The sequence below is a fragment of the Bidens hawaiensis genome, unplaced genomic scaffold, assembly GCF_021521415.1.
Source record: "Bidens hawaiensis isolate Kalapana, Puna unplaced genomic scaffold, B.hawaiensis_p1.1 tig00029371_1, whole genome shotgun sequence".
NCBI lineage: Eukaryota > Viridiplantae > Streptophyta > Magnoliopsida > Asterales > Asteraceae > Bidens > Bidens hawaiensis.
This window is the reverse complement of record NW_027505155.1, coordinates 61165-82717: the sequence shown is the minus strand read 5'-3', so window position 1 is coordinate 82717 and position 21553 is coordinate 61165. Positions and strand designations below refer to the sequence as shown.

The 21553-nt window shown below is 35.0% G+C and overlaps 1 protein-coding gene across 1 annotated transcript; it reads left to right on the top strand.

Moving 5' to 3' along the window:
• Positions 1-7252: 7252 nt before the first annotated feature.
• Positions 7253-8155, top strand: LOC143611110 (putative germin-like protein 2-1). The gene is made up of 2 exons (XM_077085402.1): positions 7253-7375; positions 7467-8155. Exons 1-2 carry the CDS (start codon positions 7261-7263, stop codon positions 8000-8002), a joined length of 651 nt encoding a protein of 216 aa, XP_076941517.1. The 5' UTR covers positions 7253-7260; the 3' UTR covers positions 8003-8155.
• The last annotated feature ends 13398 nt before the right edge of the window (positions 8156-21553 follow it).

Sequence of the window (21553 nt, the reverse complement as noted above, 5' to 3'; positions counted from 1 at the left end):
TTACGGATTTGGGTTTGGGTATTGGGTAATCGGGTCATAGATGATGATGATAATAATAATAATAATAATAATGTTTGCATTTTAGTCCCTATAGTTTGAGGGTGGACACATAAAGAGGTAATACTTGTAGTTTCGGTTTAAATTGAATATGTTTCAAAGTTTATATATATATATATATATATATATATATATATATAATATTAAGAATAAAATAATATTTAATAATATTTATCCGATAAACGCGATATTTAAATGATAAAATTTCACGGACATGAAGCGGGTAGTGTAATTGATGTGAATAAAGTAAACGAAAACCCAAGTTGTTACATAAAGACGAATGGATCCCATTCGTTATGGAATGTATAACGAATGAGTATCTTCTTCTATATATAACTTGTTCTTGATCTTAATTTGTAAAAAGTGTGAATTATCTATTTTCAAGTTGTTACTCTTTTCAATTACTCTCTCAAGACACACACACACACACACACACTTCACCTAACGTATAACACACTGATTCAATCACCTATAATATATCAAAGAACTAGATTCTTAAAGTATGAATTTAAATCAATACGTCAATAATAGGTTTCTCACTATGTAATGGATAATTGAGGTTAATTTGATTAGTATTCAGTTCGTAATCAGATCGGTGAGCTTCGTTTTAGTTTAGTTGGATAATTGTTGTTTAGTTTTTTGGAATTGAGACTTTGATTGTTTAGTACGGAACAGAGTGTTACGGGATTGGTTTTGATGGATTTCGGACGAGTTTGTATGAGAATTGGATGTTTGTGTTAGTCAGGGTTTGTTCTGATTAAGAGGACGAGTTGATTAAGTGTTTATTTTATTGAATTTGGTGTTGAAATAGACGAGATATCCATCCTTAATCGTTCTTTGGATTGGTGTTTGGATCTGGACAATTAAGATCCAGAAATCTTGATGAAGATTTGAAGGATCCATTCTTTACATATAACGACTCATTCGTTTTACTATAACTGATCATTTGTTATAATAGAATTACTGTGTGAAACGTGTCAGTCTGTTATAACTAATCATTCGTTCACAAAAGCTCATTCGTTTCCAAAACACCATTTGTAACAGACTCATTTGTTATCCATATACCTATTCGTCAAGCCTATTCGTTACGCTATTTGTGGAATCATTCGGTTGCTGATTCGTTTGATTATCTAGTCATTCGTTGCTTCATTTGTCATTCGATCATTCGTGTGAACAGGAGTCATTCGTTTCACTATTCAGTCGTTATAGCTATTTGTTATACATTTGGTATCATTCATTACACCATTTGTGATACCATTCGTTACCTTAGCCACCCACATTCATTATTCTAATCAACCTCATGCGTTATCTTTATCATATCCGATTCGTCAAACACTGTTCACCAATCGTTACTAAAGTTACACATTTCACCCATAAGCTTTAATTCCCTGTTACCCATATCCTTACCCGTGAACCAAATTGGGTATCCGAGACCCGTTTTAGTTAACTTGCACCTTAATTTTCGTACTTTATTTGGAAATTGGTTTTATAATTGTGTTAATATTATCTTGTTCGGCCTAACCAACTCTTATATTAGGTTAATTGCATCGAATCAGATCTACAGTTCAAATTAACAAAATCACGAACCATTCTAAACCCGTTCATCATTATACAGTCTGTCAATCACCAAAATTCAATTTAACCTGTCCCCGCCATCTCAGACCCGTCGCACACAATTCCCTTATAGTTAATTTTGTTCTCATTGTCTTGTGAAGAGGTTCCTAGTCGCGTTATGGTCGTCCACATGCGTTACCTTGTTTGCCTTCAATTTGTACGTATACGAGGTAATAATTATATGTAACATAATCGTTAATCATCTTTTATCAGTAACCCTAACATTAATTCATCAATCATCAACCGGATAAACGGATTTGATAATTAGGGTTTATAACAACTTTTGGGGATAAAATCAGTAGGTATTTAATGTTTTGTTTTCATTATTATCTCAAATGTCAGTCTGGTCCAGTTGGTTGCGCATTCTTCTGAGAAGAGTTGGCCCTCTTTCTTTTTTTTATCAATTCGATTGCAGTCTCCGAAGTCCTTCTTGATCGATGGTCCCCATTAGGATTAGTGCTAATTAGCAGCCTTTTTGGAAGGCGAGATACTTATGTGTGACCGCGGATCCAATGAAAATTTTCGCGTAGCTTCTGGTCTTTGACATCAAAAAAGAAGGTTGTAATAATGAAAGGGACATCTGATCATTTTAGCCTAGCTAGTGGAACAATAAAGACGAAGTGTCTAATTATACTTATGGTCCTTTGTTTCCAAATAAAAAGACACCAAATTCTCCGGCCGGCCATCTGCCCGGGTTCGAGCCCGTCAGTCGCCGGTTTTGGTCAATTTACTTAATTTTATTTTTATTAACTATTCTAATTGTTAAATGTTTTTTTTAAATCAATATTAATTAATATTATTTAAATAAACAATATTATTTTATTAAAACCGATATATATATATACTTATTTATATATTTATATTTATAAAAGTTATAAGTATATTTTTAATAATAGTGGACCTTATTCTTTTATTTAAAACCCGACACTTTAATTCACGTTTCTCATTGTTTATCGTCTAGATAAACTTGCTAATATTTATTTTATATAAATATATTTAATAAAATTATTAAATAGATTTTTATTAATAGATTCAAACACAATTTTATTTACATCTTACTATATATTATATCATGGGTAAATTATTGGGAAAATTTATAATTAATAAGACTATTAAAAAAAACAATGACCGTAGAGTTCAATCGTTCAATCCATAATATTATAATCACAAACATAACTTAAATCACATCGACCCCTAAATTCATTATACATGTTATCTCATTATTAATTAATTCATAATATTATGTTATTAGGAATCCTTGACGGTAAATCCCGAAGGGTTCATCATTCTCACATCCTCACTGGTGTTTTGTTACTAATCAGGTGAGTAATCACTCCCCTATTTTACCGTTTTTAAATGTTTTGGGGACACTTGCGTGCCATTTATCATATTATTTATCTTGTTATATCTCAAACGCAAACTGTGATCTTTGTGTTGTATATCAAGTGAATGACTACATGTTACTCGTTGTTTGTTTACTTGCTTACTTGAATCCCATTCGAAGAGGTCCAAGATAATCTCATTATAGTATGATCATACGACCGTCGTAGTGGCCGGAGCCCGATCGCATTGGCAATGGTTTCACCGACATCTCATTACTTGCTTAACGATTTCATTGTTATACTCACAGATAACAATTTTGCCTATTTTATTCATTTATATCATTATATATTATTACCAATTTGTTTGTGTCAAAACTGGTGATCTACTCACTCAACATGTGTTGTTGACAAACATATATTTTGTACGCATTTGCAGGTTATATAATTGGATTGCTTATCGAACTGAAGCTCACGTAGAGATGACCTTAGGATAATAAACATATACAAGAATAGTTGGTTTTGTATTTGTAATTCTCTTTACTTTTGTTGTATATAAATGTTGTCTGATAATAAATAAATTAATTAGATATTGCCGCTTTATAATTTTATGATAGTACCTTGAGAGCTGTGACAATCAGCTCACGCCCCGACATTTCCGCCTTAGGTTGGGGTGTGACAAATATGAACTATTGTGTTTGGGCTATAAATATTGTAGTAAATTAAAGAGCAGACCATTAGACCAAGAGAATTCATTGGCCTTCTTACATTGAGCAACTTGTGAAGTTATTTAAAGATATGTTATGACAACCGGCTAGTTGATGTACTTGTTTATGATACGAGATGGTGATTGGGTGGTCAAAATTCCCAAATCAAGTGGTAAGTGAGTGATATATATCTATTAACTAGTTGACTCCTTAAAATATAAAAGATTCAACTTGTACTTGTTGACCAATTCTAGTGGCCCTCTGGATATAAATACTGGAGTCAATTAAGAGATCAAGTAATTATTGAAGTAGATCATGGTGAAGCAAAGAAGCTGCTTTGATTCAACTACTACATACAGGTTCTTTTGCGTATCTCCTTGGCCTTGTAACAATGGAGAGGAAAGTCAGCAAGGAAGTGCTAGCGGCCACATGACAGGAAACAAGCAAGAAGCTAATGGTATTGAACCACAAATGTCAATACCATGTGCCCCATGGTGCTGGAGTAGCGAAAATTCAGTGGCGCCTGAAAATGTGTCAGCGCCAAGTGCAGCTGGAAATGGAGAACAAGCTGGACCACAAATGCCAATAACCAGGTGGTGGAAGAACTGCTGGCCGTATTGAGATTTAGATTTATCGAGGGTGGTAAATTTGTGCTATCAGATTAGTTTTTGATATTTTTTTATAAAATATTAATAACGTTGTTGTACTAAGGTTAAGGTCAATGTTAATAAGTTTTAAACTCAATTTAATTTGTAATACACTTTAATTTCATGCAGTCGAGTACCTTAAACCTGTCAAAAATGGCCTTGACGTCACGATTTGGATATGAAAATTAGTCTCATAAGACCCAAGAAAGTAGCTTTTGGATTGTGATAGTCTCTTTTTACACACTAGTTGTCTGCCATTGCATACAGGTCGTATGAGATGTGCGGGGCGTGTTACTACACTCATTCCAACATTCTACTCCTCTGCCACATTACCGACTCCCCCCGACATGCGTACAAACGTCTAGTATTGTATCGTACTACCCATATTGTAGAGCCTCGTTTTGTTAGTTAGTCTTTTGTATTTCCTTGAACTATTCACGATGTATACTAGTTAGCTTGTCGGTTTCTTTGTTTGTATGTTTGGGCCCGAGACCATGTAAACAAAGCCCACAGGGCCGTTAATAATGATAAAATGCATGATATGCTCTCACCTATATAAGGTGAAGTATGCTCATGCGCACATAACCTTTTTGAAAACCTTATCCTCTCATCAACTCTCTTCTCTCCCTCTCTACCTTTCTACATCGGGTAATAATAAACCCAAACAAGATCCGAGATCTCGGTTCTCTACTAGTGATTTCTGCTAGCTAGTAGTGAGATTGATCCAAGAACACTAGTTGTTTGTTGTTTGATCCGTCTATAGGATCTACACACATGGTCTTCCAACCATAAGAACCATATGCATACAACTCGTATGTTTTCCACTCATGCAATCCGTATTTTGTTATACGACCCATATGTTTTTTTCTTGAATGTGTGCCGGATTAGATTTTCATTGTTGGATAATGTTTCCTTATTATACGTTTCGGAAAAAGTTATTCTTAATATGCGTGATAGCCGTCAGGTAAGGTTTTCCTTAATAGGCGTGCATTCTCTTCATTTATCGTCACTATTTCAGCATTTCTCTATCATACATATAATTAGTTTAAATTTGAAAGATTAGTTAGCATGCCGTGTTTAAACGGAAACTATCTAACCATAGGTATTGAGGCTTCCAACGAGGTATCAAAATTTTTCACCAACCAGATGTAACATTTATCATTATGTTTGCATTAATTAACCTCAATCAACATTGTTAACAAGAACAAAATTTTCTCATTGAAACATTTAATCACACACTAGATGTGCATAAAAATCTTAAAACACATAGTTCATCCTTTACATTATATATCAAAATCCCAAATGTGACTGTACCATGAAGTTCAACCATTTCTAATAACATAAACATGTTAAATAACTTGTAACTCAAAAACATCATAATTAGACCAATGATTTAGGTTTACAATGAAAACCCACATCATCACCCAAAGCGGCAAAGCCCTCAACCATGCAACAAAGGTGGAACTTGAAGAATGGTGTTTTATGAACATAGGATGAATTTATATAGATGTAGAATATTTATAACCCAAATCAACAACAAATAATATAATATAAGACTTGATGAGCATATATACATTCACATATACCTCAAACCCGTGAGTTTTCATACCCAAGCTTAATTGTTACATGCTAAAAGATGACCAGGAGAATAAATCCTTTGAACAATTATCTTCGAATATTGGTAAAATCCCATATACAAATTTTTTTTTTCTCTTCAAAACCCCACAGCCAAACTTAACTTTGACAAAGAACTATATGGTTCTCTCTATCTTTTATATAAAGTTGATATTTGGAACTTTCAACATTACAAAATCATACAAGGTCACCAATGTATTCTAAACCTGAGAATATTTTTATTTAAAAATTCCTGAAAATAGTATGTTACAAATCTAGCCCTTTTATTTAAGGTGTGCTCGAAACCTAACTAACCACATATAAGATCGAGTACTAATGCCAATTCACATTTCATTCCCTTCTCTTTTGCACTACACATATAGGGGTTTAACCACCTATATAAATTGTTGACCTACATTAAGTTTGATCAGGAGAGTTAGAGTTATAGCAACTGGGTTTTGAGTTATTTTTAAAAAATTATAACAGAATTGAATTTTCTCTAAACGTTGTGTGTTGGTTTATTGGTTTGTGTTCTTAAGATTGACTCAATCGTGTGTGTGTGTATATATATGTGTGTGTATATATATGATTGATTTCTTTTGAGAACCGCTTTGAGTTTTAAGAACTAGAAAGAACTCAACGGAACAATTTTTTTTTTTGAATTTTTTTTACACATGTGTAATACGTAAGTGTAAGTGATGTACAAAAAATTACGGTATTTTTTACACACCGAATCGACTTATTACACATGTGTAACTAACAGTTATACTTGTGTAATTATCAAAAATACTTACTTTCTCTCCTGCTTCATTTTTTAATTACATTTAATCTCAGCCACATATTTCATGTCATTTAATTAAATGTGTGGTCCAAATTTGAGTTTTTAAAGTTCTTACAACTCAACATGGTTCTCAAAATATCCCTCCCCTATATATATATATATATATAATTTTTTCAGAATAACATCAGGAAAAGTGATGCCAAGAATTGAGAGATTGACCTGTTCTTGGCACTACAAAATTTGTTACTAAAATTTGAAAAGCCGGCTGACCGCTTCCGTTTCCAGATTAGTTGTCAACATATATACATGATTGATGGACGGCAATCCTTAAAGATAATTAATTATTATATTGTAATATACAGTAGGACACACACACAAATAAAAAAACAATAATAAACAAAAGATTCAAGAAGCTAGCATACATTCATGCAGATTATAGCTCTATATATATGAGACACAAAGCAGCTTATTTCACAACCAAAAAAAGCCAAACGGCGTTCCTATTAAGCAAATCAAAAGAAATGTCGAATAAACTCATCATCTTGAGCTATGTAGCTCTCACTTTCGGCTGCCTTGCCTTTGCCTACGAGCCGAAACCCCTCCAAGATTTTTGTGTCTCCGATCCAAATAGCTCAGGTATTGCATGCATGTCTTAAGTTTTAACAAAATTACTCCAATGATAATGGTATTCATGTAAAGTATAATATAATGTACGTTCAATGTGCAGTGCAAGTGAATGGTCTTGTATGCAAGGACCCAACGCAAGTTCAAGCCGATGATTTCTTCTTTAGCGGGTTACACCTCAGGGGTAACACATCAAACCCTGTGGGATCAAGGGTTACTCAAGTCTTTGCAAATCAGTTACCCGGGCTTAACACTTTAGGCATCTCAATGGTTCGTATTGACTATGCGCCATGGGGACAGAATCCACCTCACACACACCCAAGAGCCACAGAGATCCTTACGGTCATTGAAGGCACCCTAGAAGTTGGGTTTGTGACTTCTAACCCCAATAACCGTTTTATCTCCAAGGTGCTGAAAAAGGGTGATGTTTTCGTGTTCCCAGTGGGACTTGTGCATTTCCAACGTAACCTCGGGAAAGGGTATGCGGTGGCTATTGCTGCATTGAGCAGTCAAAACCCTGGTGCCATAACAATTGCCAATGCTGTTTTTGGTGCAAATCCTCTAATTCCAGCGGATATTTTAGCCAAGGCATTCCAGGTGGATAAAAGTGTGGTGGATCAGCTACAAGCAAAATTCTAGCGTAACGAAGATTCTTATGGGTGTAGTGTAATTGTTTTGCTTCTATTATATGCGTGTTCTAAAGCTTTGTGTTATTTTTTTCTTGTTAAGTTCTAATTCTTTGGTTTGCAATGAAAAGAGTATTTATGGGATCAAAATTTTAATATGCATGACATTAAACCTAGCAATTCTAGGTTTTGCCTTTTTGTTGTGTGTTAAAAAGATGGTTTCTAAAAGCAAGAAATCCAAGCCTTTTGTCTGAATTTAGTATAACAAATTACAAATATACTCACTATTTCATTATCTGTAAACTATTAAATATATAAGATAGTAATTTTTGGTCATTTTACTTACGTTTTGGTTTTTCCAACCACAAAATCTATAAACATTTTTCTTAAAAACTTTTTATGAAACAACCATATCTAAGACCATCACTAATGTAAGATTAAAATCCTTGCTGTTGTGTTTGCGACAACATCTAATAATCTACTCTATTTCATTTCTCTATTTCTTTATTTAACACTCCACTATTCACAAACATCGTTCTCTCTCTACAAAATCGTGGAAGAGTCTGCTCTATTAAAGGACATCGAAGAAACTTTCAAAACACTCCGGAGGATCAGCATGAAACTCAACTCGCGTAAATGCTCCATTGGAATTTAAAAAGGAAAATTCTTGGCGTGATTGCTATCAAGGATGAGTTCAAAGCCAATCCAGAGATAAGTGGGGGCCATAGTTAAAATGCCATTCCCCGCCACAGGTACGAACGTTGAACGTTCGACTAGTCGCGCTAAACATATTCTTGGCGAATCATGCAGATTAGTCATTTCCGTTCGTGTCTACACTCTGCAACTTAGGGGTGTGCAAGAAACCGGAAAAACCATTCCGAAACCGAAAAACCAAAAAAATCAAACGAAAAAAATCAAACCCAAAAAAAACCCGACGGTTTGGTTTTATGTTTTTATAAAAACTGAACTAACGGTTCGGTTTTGGTTTTTTATTAAATGAAAACCGAAAAAAACCGAACCGAACCGAATTTTTAAATTTTAGCCATTTTTTTATTATTTTAAGTGATTTATAAAAATTTAATAAATAAGTAACTCATATAGTTTTGGTCAAATATATAATAGTTTATTAGTTAAAAATGAACACAAATATTCATACTAAATAAATTATTTTTTGCTAACTTTTTTTTCGTTCTCAAATTTTCAAGCTCAAATGACAAAAATTGAAAAAATCGAAACCGAACCGAAACCAAAATGATAACCGAAAAACCGAAACCGAACAGTTTCAAAAAATCCAAAATCAAAGATTTTGTTTTCAGATTGGTTTTAGCCTAAAACCGCATCGAACCGCACCATGCACACCTTTCCCGCAAATGTTTCAAAAAGGCGCAGTTCCGCTGGACCCGGAAGCGAAGGCTCCTTTCCACGAAATCAAATCCATTCTGGCGTAACTCCCAACGTTGACCACACCCTTTCCAAAGGATCCACTAACACTATACCTTTTTGCATCAAATAGGGTTGTCGGCGCGGTACTAATGGTAGATAGAGACAAAGTTCACACCCAATCTACTACGCCATCCGTACACTCACTGACGTGGAAACCAGATACTCTACTTTAGAGAAACCGGTCCTCGCGTTAATCCAAGCCTCGTGTGGCCTGCAGATACTTCCAGGGACACCCAATGAATGTTCTCACCAATTATCGGTTACATAATGTGCTTTGAAAGCCGGAACTCTCCGGTAGGCTCGCCAAATGGGCTATCGAGTTAAGGGAACACATGATAGAATACAGACCCACGATCAAAGGGTAACTCTTAGTAGATTTCATCGCTGAAGTACCAGCAGGAAGATTGTCGCTGGGAATTAGAACCTCCTGCAGCGCAACAAAAAGATGACGTGTGGCGGCTCTACACAGATGGAGCCTCAAATGACTAGGGATCCGGTGCTGGACTAAAACTTGTTGATCTATAAGGTCGTGAATTGACTTACAATATTCAACTCGATTTCAATAGCACAAACAATGAAGCGGAAAATGAAGCCTTCTGGCTGGCCTCAGGATCGCGAAAAAGCTCTGCGCAAGACATTTAGAAGCCCATGTGGATTCTATGCTGGTAGCAAACGAAATTGACGGAATATATGAAGCCAATGATGACAAGATGGCTTTATACCTAGCTCAGGTACAACGCTTTGCAACTTGAAATGTGATCCACATCAAGCGCAATGAGAACTAACAAGCAGCCACACTAAGCAAACTCGCGTCAGTAAGTTTTGAACACTTGGCAAAAGACATCCACGTTGAGGTCCTCAACACCCCATCAGTCCCGGTCAGAGAAGTTCGCATCATCACAACAAGCAGCACAACATGGATACCACCGATTGTCAACTTCTTGTCCGATGGCATCCTACTGGAAAGTAAGGAAGAGGCAAGAAAGACACGCCATAAAGTGCTGAATTACCAGATCAAAGATGGCATTTTATACATGCCACACCCTGGTTTAGGGCCTAGGCGTATGTATTAGTGCGTTGTTTTGTCGTCTCGGTCTTTGTTTATCATTGTAATTTATTATTATTAATGTAAAGGGCATTTTGGTTAATTATTATGTCCATTCGTTAAGTTACATGGCCATTCGTTAAGTATGTTTATCGAATGTGTCCATCCGCTATGTTAATTGGTCATTCATTATAGGATGTATAACGAATAAACCTATACGTTATTATATTGTACCATTCATTAAGGTTGTTTAACGTTGAGGTATAATGAATGAGCCGTTCGTTATACTATAAGTTAATGTTGGGATATGAAGTGTCACACCCCAACCTAAGACGGAAATGTCGGGGCGTGAGCTGATTGATCACAGCTCTCAAGGTACTCTCAAGCAAAATTAAAATTATAATATCTATTATTCCAATTTAAATAGTACAACAAATTGAAATAATCGTAGTACATAAAATTCTTAAATAAACAAGTAAAATGAGCATCCAAAATTAAATTCTTGTATCATCTTATCTAACATGCATCCTAAGTTGCTTCAAACAATCTTGCCAAACATAACATGCAGTAACCTGCATATGCGTCAAAAATATAATAGGTTTTGTCAACACGAGATTGAGTGAGTAAACACCAGATTTTTGGAATATATAAATATAAGTAAAAATGTGCAAACTGTATCAAGTGAGATAAGAAATTCAACCAATGAGCAAGTAAATGAGTTGTCGATGAGCACGATGCCAGATAAACTTGACGATGGCTATTACGACGGTCGTATGATCATACTGTTATGTGATTATGCTAGACCTCTCCGAATGCGATTCAAATAGAGCATATAAGCATATAACAAGTAAGGTATAAATTGTTAAACACAAGTGAAAAACAGTTGCAATTTTTGTATTAGATAATAGGAAAATATATATTAACGCATACGTCCCCAAAACGGTAAAAAAATAAGTGTAAAAGGTGGAATATGATACTCACCTGATCGGACGAACGAAATATAAGTGATAATGTGAGAAAGATAAATCATTCGTGATATACCGTTAAAGGTTCCTAGTTAAATAATGGTAATAAGATTAATTATAAAGATATAACTAGATTTAATGATTTAAGATTTCGATGCGATTTGAGTTAGGTTTTGTGATTAGAATGGTTATTGATTGATCGATTGAACTCTACGGTTATTATTATTCTGAAATCATCATTTTTAGTTTAAATAAATAAATATGAGTTGCAATAATTATATGATCATTAAATAATATTTGACTAAATGTATATAAACGTGTACATATATAAATATAAATCGTAATATATTATATGATTTAGGACAAACGTTAAAATCTATATATTTATCATTCAATATACATATTGAAATCTTTAACGATAATCTAACTTTTTAAATATAATTAATACGTTTAAAATACGTTGATTATAATTTTTTTCAAAGAATAATACATATATATAATACATATAAATATAAGTAATTGATAAAAACGAGTTACTACGAGAAACGTCAATAATGATGTTCGGGTTTTAATGAAGTAAAGTTCGTTTTTATTATTAAAATATCTCTAGTAGATACATGTATATAACAAACACACACACATAAATGAAAGCTCTTAACGAGATTGGCAAAAGACATAAACTTAATGGTGACGGTTTTGATAAAATACTGTTTATTTCATATATAATATATATTATAAATAAATCTTTAAATCAATTAAGCCATAAAAAGACAATTATGAATAACAAAAAAAATTATAAAGCCGCGTCCAGGGAGGCTTGAACCCGTGCCCCACCCATCTGAGCTGGGTGTCTGTTCTGTAGCATATGAAAACATAAATTTAAGTAGTATATTGATAGAAACCCAAACTGGTTCATAAACCCTAAATATGCAATTTGTCATTTAGTTTGTTGTTAGTTTAATTAATCTTAGGGTTAAGTATGAGCGTTCAAAAACAATCAAATCACATATGCCAATTACCTGAGAAGACAGTCAATTTATCGTGTATACAATCAAAGAACGGACGGCCAGGCGAGGATCTGAAACGGGTATTTGCAAGTTTTGTTACTCAAATTCGTTATGGGGGTATTGTAGGCGCTGATGGTGAGATGGTGCAGATGAGAGAAATTGAATTATAATGATCATTATACACTATATACATTAACGAGTTAGGTCCGTCCGTTCATATAAGCAACTACGCATAATATTGATCATGGTTTCCTGAATCCGAATGTCGTTAAGGCCGAATAAGGAATATATGTTATGATGAATGATTTGATTCCAAAATTGAGACGAGAACTAAGGTGCAAGATACGATCTGGGTAAACGGGTTACGGATTTGGGTTTGGGTATTGGGTAATCGGGTCATAGATGATGATGATAATAATAATAATAATAATGTTTGCATTTTAGTCCCTATAGTTTGAGGGTGGACACATAAAGAGGTAATACTTGTAGTTTCGGTTTAAATTGAATATGTTTCAAAGTTTATATATATATATATATATATATATATATATATATAATATTAAGAATAAAATAATATTTAATAATATTTATCCGATAAACGCGATATTTAAATGATAAAATTTCACGGACATGAAGCGGGTTGTGTAATTGATGTGAATAAAGTAAACGAAAACCCAAGTTGTTACATAAAGACGAATGGATCCCATTCGTTATGGAATGTATAACGAATGAGTATCTTCTTCTATATATAACTTGTTCTTGATCTTAATTTGTAAAAAGTGTGAATTATCTATTTTCAAGTTGTTACTCTTTTCAATTACTCTCTCAAGACACACACACACATACACACTTCACCTAACGTATAACACACTGATTCAATCACCTATAATATATCAAAGAACTAGATTCTTAAAGTATGAATTTAAATCAATACGTCCATAATAGGTTTCTCACTATGTAATGGATAATTGAGGTTAATTTGATTAGTATTCAGTTCGTAATCAGATCGGTGAGCTTCGTTTTAGTTTAGTTGGATAATTGTTGTTTAGTTTTTTGGAATTGAGACTTTGATTGTTTAGTACGGAACAGAGCGTTACGGGATTGGTTTTGATGGATTTCGGACGAGTTTGTATGAGAATTGGATGTTTGTGTTAGTCAGGGTTTGTTCTGATTAAGAGGACGAGTTGATTAAGTGTTTATTTTATTGAATTTGGTGTTGAAATAGACGAGATATCCATCCTTAATCGTTCTTTGGATTGGTGTTTGGATCTGGACAATTAAGATCCAGAAATCTTGATGAAGATTTGAAGGATCCATTCTTTACATATAACGACTCATTCGTTTTACTATAACTGATCATTTGTTATAATAGAATTACTGTGTGAAACGTGTCAGTTTGTTATAACTAATCATTCGTTCACAAAAGCTCATTCGTTTCCAAAACACCATTCGTAACAGACTCATTTGTTATCCATATACCTATTCGTCAAGCCTATTCATTACGCTATTTGTGGAATCATTCGGTTGCTGATTCGTTTGATTATCTAGTCATTCGTTGCTTTATTTGTCATTTGATCATTCGTGTGAACAGGAGTCATTCGTTTCACTATTCAGTCGTTATAGCTATTTGTTATACATTTGGTATCATTCATTACACCATTTGTGATACCATTCGTTACCTTAGCCACCCACATTCATTATTCTAATCAACCTCATGCGTTATCTTTATCATATCCGATTCGTCAAACACTGTTCACCAATCGTTACTAAAGTTACACATTTCACCCATAAGCTTTAATTCCCTGTTACCCATATCCTTACCCGTGAACCAAATTGGGTATCCGAGACCCGTTTTAGTTAACTTGCACCTTAATTTTCGTACTTTATTTGGAAATTGGTTTTATAATTGTGTTAATATTATCTTGTTCGGCCTAACCAACTCTTATATTAGGTTAATTGCATCGAATCAGATCTACAGTTCAAATTAACAAAATCACGAACCATTCTAAACCCGTTCATCATTATACAGTCTGTCAATCACCAAAATTCAATTTAACCTGTTCCCAAATTAGGAGTCGAGTCAGATGAACTTGAGTCATGTGTAAGACCAAATTAGGAGTCGAGTCAGATGAACTTGAGTCATGTGTAAGACCAAATTAGGGTTAGAACGAGTCGATACAAAAATGGTTAAATTAGTTCGATTCGTGTCGGTACGCTTTTGAGTCGAAAGGGGTCAGGTCAGAACATATTTCAGATTAAAACGGTGCATGTTCAGAAAGGGATTCATATCAAAATATGTTGGTTTAAAAAAGTTATCTATTTGAAAATTACTATATATTTCAGCTTTGTTTCTTGATTTTCGACATCATTTACAAGCTTACTGCTTTTCCATTAATTACACGTCTACATTTAGGTTATGCATGCACTGTCATCAGGTGAATCATGTACCGACACTGATTATGCGGCTGATGTTAGGTTGTGCGCCCATTCCGCCGCACCACGTGGGCACCCAACTAGTTTTATTAAAAGCTTCTGCTACTCTGCCAAACACCTAAATATTTAAAAGCTACAGCTAACAGCTACCAGCTTCTAGCTTTCAGCTTCCAGCTTACAAACAGCTACCAGCTAATTTTGCCAAACATACCCTAAATCTCAATATGGCCAGCGGTTCTTCTACCACTGTAAACTTTCTTTATAAAATATAAATAACGTTTTTGTAGTAAGGTTAAGGTCAGTGTTAATAAGTTTTTAAATTTAAACTCAATTTTTTTTATTTTTTTTTTTAGTTTTAAAACTTTCTATTTTTAATATCATAGAAACATTTAAACGATTTACAATAAAGTGGCAGGTAAGCGGGCAACAAGCTGCGCCACAACCCCGTTTTAGATAGCAAACCCAATCCTACTAAAAACAAAGTTTCGATTCTTATTGGCCGATACGTTACTATGCACAACTTTCTGAACCCTATTCAAAAGGTCCACGGCATCTGGAGCTAAGAAACCAAAAGTGTCAAAGGCGAAGGGGATAAACACGTGTTGATTCTCCAAACAAGCTCTCTAGTGTTTAGCAACCTTGCCCGATGCCGCCTTCAATGCTGCATGGCCTGTTACAAACCCACAAGAGGGGACACTATTGTGAGGTCGACACAAGCGTGTTTTCCCCCTACCCACCCAAAAACAAGAATATCGGCCGGTCGTAATGTAGATCTTCCGTCTTGAGGATCCGTAAGAAAGTTTAAAGGGGATTCCTTTTTAGCCGAAATTCCGGCTCGTTTAAGAACATCGCATAGAACATCCCTCGGCAAATCATGCCTGTACTTAAACCTAGACAACTCTTTGCAGTGAATCGCATGCTCACCAAAAGAATCCAAACAAAACTTACAGCAAACCGGGCATGACTCATATACCGGAAACAAAGGGATCATTAACCGATACTTCAGGATGGCACGGTACTCCAAAGCCGACATATGTTGGCCCAATCTTTCAATAGGGAGAACACTTAAGAAATCTTGAGCCCGAGGAGCCCGAAGACACTCAAACACCGCTTTCTGATGAGGGGATAAATCAAACTTCATTTCCAAACTCTTGATGATTCCAAAAGGCACTCGCCAAAGCATGTTGGGCTTTAGGGGGCGGTGTCTTTATTAGAGAAACCGCTAATATCAAAATCGGGAAGTGAAATGTGCAACCGATCTATGGCACTCCCATAATCGGAGTCAAACCCATCAACACCACAACCTCAAAGAATGTGGTCTTGCAATTCCCAAGATTGCGCCCTCGAGGCCACAAACGCATAAGTAAAAACGTCTGAAGCTGAACATAAACCCAAACCTCCCAAACGAGTCGGAAGTGATGCCAACCTCCATTGAAAATCTCCAAAGAAGGCGCCACCACAAACCACGATGTCCTCAATCGCCCCCCGAAGGCCATTGTCAAACACAGAAACTGCTTCCCCTACATAGACAGGTTGGCATGTCCTGAGACCGAACAACAACTTTCCAACTCCCATACATGAGCGGAGCAAAAGGAGCTCGCATTGAGGGTCCCGCAAATGTGGTAGATAGCTCATCAACTTCACAGCTCGCGAAGCCCTTTTCATAGCAAGTTCACTAATAAACCCGGCATCCCGGCTAGTTTGTAATACACTATAATTTCATGTTGACAATTACCTTAGTTCTATAAAAAAATGGTGTTTTGGACCTAGGGATGGCAATGAAACCCGAACCCGATGGGAAAACCCGAAACCCGACATAAAAGGGACGGGTAATACCCAACCCATTAAGGTTTGGGACGGGTTTGATATTAGTTTTAAATTTTTTCGCGGGTTTGGGACGGGCTTGGGATTTCTAATATACCCGATTACCCGACCCGATTACCCGATAACATAAACCCATTTACTTGATTATATACCTGATGTACCCGTTATCGCTTATCATATTATATATATACTATATTCCAAATATATTATTTGTCGAATCTTGTTTATGTTAATTATCTGAAGAATTTTATCTTTTGATAACCATCTTTGTAATCGATTAGTTATATTTTTTCGAAACCCAACGGGTTTTGAGCCGGGTATACCCGACGGGTATTTTTTCAAAACCCGATATGAAACCCGAAACCCGATGGGAAAAAACCTGAAACCCGACGGGTAATTACCCGATTAAAACCCGACGGGTTTGGGATGAACTTTAATAACCGGGTATGGGTTTGGGAATACCTAAACCCGACTCATTGTCATCCCATAACGAGCTCACATGGAATGCAACTGATTATTTTATGTTTCTTATTTTGACGTTTATTTAGTATTTTAATTGGAATGCGAGAAATAAAGAGATGGTAGGGATGCCCACATTCCATGTACGTAGTGGTTATGATAGGTGGAGTAGTGTTTGCTTTTAATGTTAAGCTATTAAAGCCATTACGTAGTTTGGTTCTATATCTCTATTCCAGTTCATCTTTCTCTTTTCTTGTGAAAAAACCACAAAATATGGTCTTGACGTCATGATTTGGATATGAAAGATAGTTTCATAAGACCCAAGAAGATAGCTTTTGGATTGTGATAGTCTTGTTTTAGAAAGTACAGGTCAGGTTGTATTACTCAGTCATTTCGACATTCTAACGCTCTGCCACATTATCGACTCCCGAAACGCGTACGTCTCGTATTCTATCACATGACCAGCATGGTCTTCCGACCACACGAACCATATGTATACAACTCGTATGATTTTCCACTCATGCAACCCGTATTTTGTTTTTGTTATACAACCCATATGTTTTTCTTGAATGTGTTCCATATTAGATTTTCACAGGAAGGATCAAATAGAAAATGTTTTTTTGATGAGAATAGTAAGAACCAACTAGAAGATGCCAAATGAAAATAATAATTAGAAATAAGAATGTCAGTTTGGTCATATGTTAAATTCTTTTTTTTTTTTCAATTTAACCATCAGTTACCAAAAGAAAAAAATCCACAATTTATTCAATCAATTCTATCATGATTAGTTACAAGAATTTAGGTAATTCCCAAGGTTATTCATTTCTCTCTCGATCATATTCATAGTCAAAACTCATTCAACGTTATCAACACGTATAATAACTAACACATTACCAGCACAACACATATATACAACCAACACAAACCAGACATGTATCTTACACCAAAAACTAGTATACAAGCACCATCTCCTCTCTTCCTAACAACATAAATATAAGTTTAACATCACATGAGATTAATAACATGACCACTACTAAATATTTATTCAACAACACACCGTAATAATAGTAATAGCAACACACCAGTCCCATAACAACCAACACAAGCTTTATTACCTTAACAACACATATGAAAACAACACAAAACTGTTAACTCCCCTAAAGCAACCCATATGAAACCAACACAAACCCAACAGACCTCTTACGAACATCAGCAAATAAAATATCAACATCAAAACAACACCAACTGAACTTAATTATAGAAACAAATACAAACGGACTCCATTTACATAAAAAATCTTGCAGTTGAACATCAAATTTTGCTAAAAACCACAATACGAAGTTGGATTGAACATTCATCGGTGCATATTTCAGATTTTTACCATCACAGCTCCGACGATAAAAACAGAGCAAAAAAAATTATGGTTTATACCTAAATCGGTAAAATCAACACATAAAGGAGACACTAGTTAAAAACCCATTGAAAATCTTCAAATGCCTCATCTTTATCTTCAGTTTTGTTAGCGCTTCTGTGGACTGGCTTGTTGAAAATGAACGTCTAGCCTCCAATTAAGCAATTTTCTTTTTTTTAAAACACCCTCTTTACCTTTTTGCCCTTTTGCAAACGTTTAAAGAACATTAACTCACATTGTTTTATGTGGCAAGATCTAATCCCTTGGATATAAAATTTAATGGCCTAGATTGTTTCTTATATTTTTTACCCAACACATGTTTTCTACCGTATCCAAACCCTAAATTTTTATTGCTTGATAATGTTTTCATTACTATACGTTTCATAGTTTCGGAAAAAGTTATTCTTAATATGTGTGCCATGTAAGGTTTTCCTTAATACGTGTACATTTTCTTCATTAATCGTCACTATTTCAACATTTCTCATCATACATATAATTAGTTATAAATTGAAATATTAGTTAGTATAGAGGTAGTGTAACAAAAAGACTTAAATACCTATAAGTATCACCCGCGGGTCAGTGGGAAACTTCCTACATGACACCCGCTGGACATATGAATCACCCCCGCATAACTCTCTAGAGGAAGAACATTCTTATATCATATGGAAGCATCCAGGCACCCTCATACGTCAACCGCATGATAGCACATCTACCTGCCAAAGTGACCAGGAGGCAATATCAATATGACAACTGTAAATAGCCGACTTCCTTCTAGAAGATTTACCAAGATACTTTCTTGGGCAGTGCGTGTCTCTCAACCAATGGATATAGGACATCTGGCCAGGTTGTTATAACCGTGCACATGGCCAGGAGTTAACTTGTCCTATCACAGAGCGACATGTGTCCAGGTTGTTATACCCATGCACATGCAACGTATAGCTCAACCTATCATATGAGGACATGTGTCTAGGTAGTTACGAGAGCATCTTCTGGATAGGGACAGCTGGCCAAACCACATTCCCACATCATTCGGCTATAAATACTCTATTAATCTCCATGAGGTATTCATTCACTCTCCACTATCTACTTCACATACTTAAGTACTTTCTCCTTTTAAGAACGGTACTTATTCTCACGCCGGAGGGTGGTTACGGAAAGACCCCCCTCTTGTCCTTCCCGTAACGAGCTCACAGTATTTGTTTTACAGGTTCTGGTAACTGGACTTTGCGAAGTTGTGCTCATATCGTGTTAGTTGTTATTGTATCATACCCTGTGGACTCATTGGATCCAAGACCCGTCAAGGGGGGATTAGATCCGTGTTTCTTCAGTTAGCATGCCGAGTTTTGACGGAAACAATATACTAATCATAGGCGTTGAGGCTTCCAACGAGGCAACGAGGTATCAACATTTTTCACCAATCAAATATAACATTTATCATTGTGTTTGTATTATTTCACATGAACATTGTTAATTTACAAAAACAAAAATTTATCATTGAAGCATTTAATCCCACACTTAATGTGCATAAAAAACCTTAAAAACACATAGTTAATCCTTCACAACATCAAAATCCCAAATGTGACTATACCATTACCATGAAGTTTAACCCTTTCTAGTAACATAATTAAACATGTTAAATAAGTTGTAATTAACTTAAAAACATCATAATTAGACTAATTATTTAGGTTTACGATCAAAGCCCACTTCATCATCCAAAGTGGCAAAGCCCTCAAATTAGCATGCAATGGAGGTAGAACTTGAAGAATGGTGTTTGATAAACATAGCATGAATTCACATAGATGATGGCTATTTATAACCCAAATCTACTACAGATAGCATAATATAAATCTTGATAATTAAGCATGCATTCACAAATACTTCAAATCCATGAGTTTTCATACCCAAGCTTGTTACATGCTACATCCAAACTTAACTTTGACCAAGAGCTAAGAGCTAGATGGTTATCCCTATTTGACTATATAAAAACATATATCACAATATGAAAGCTTCAGCCACTGAAGTTTCTTTGCTGCTGCTTTTCTTTTATATAAAGTTAATTTGTGCCTTTCAAAAAAGAGTTGATATTTGGAACTCTTAACATTAAATTAATCATACAAGGTCACTAACATATACAAAACCAGAGATTATTTTTATTTTAAACATTCTTGAAAATAGTACGTTACAATCTAGTCCTTTTATTTAAGGTTCCGTCCAAGAAGCCAGCTAGTTACTCATATTAGAGTACTAGGGTCGGTTCACATTTCTTTCCCTTCTCTGTGGCACTACACATTTAGCCATTTAGGGGCTTAACCACCTATATTAGTTGTTGGCAAGCATTAGGATTTGATCAAGAGAGTTATTGCAACTGAGTTTTGAGTTTTTTTTTAAATAAATTATATAATACCAAATTGAGTTTTCTCTAAATGTTGTGTATTCATTTATTTGTTTTGGGTTATTGATATCGATTCAATTCTCAATATGTCAATAATCTTTTAAGAGTAACGTAGCATGAAATATGAAGCCTTGTTATATAAGTATTGAGAGATTGACCTGTTCTTGGCACTATTTACTAAATTTTTAAAAGCCGACAGACCACTTCTTTTTGCAATTAATTGCCAACACATATTCATGATTGATGGACGGAAATCCTTAGGCTAAGGGTAATGGGGTTTGGTTGAGCCCCAAGTGATTCAATCAAAACCCGACACGTAGGCGATGACATGGCTCTAGATCAAGCTCCTCAACCAAGCCCCAGAGGGTGTAGTGGTCCAGGTGATCCGGAGCTTGATTGAACTTTTTTTATACACACAAATATAAATTAAAATACTTCATTAAAATATAAATAAAAAGACAATATAAAGTTAGGGAATTAATATAAAATTTAAAACACAAATGCCATCCAATCTATCCATTTAACCCACACCCAAAACCCCTTTTTCACTCCCTATCCATCTCTCTACATCATCCTCTCTGCATC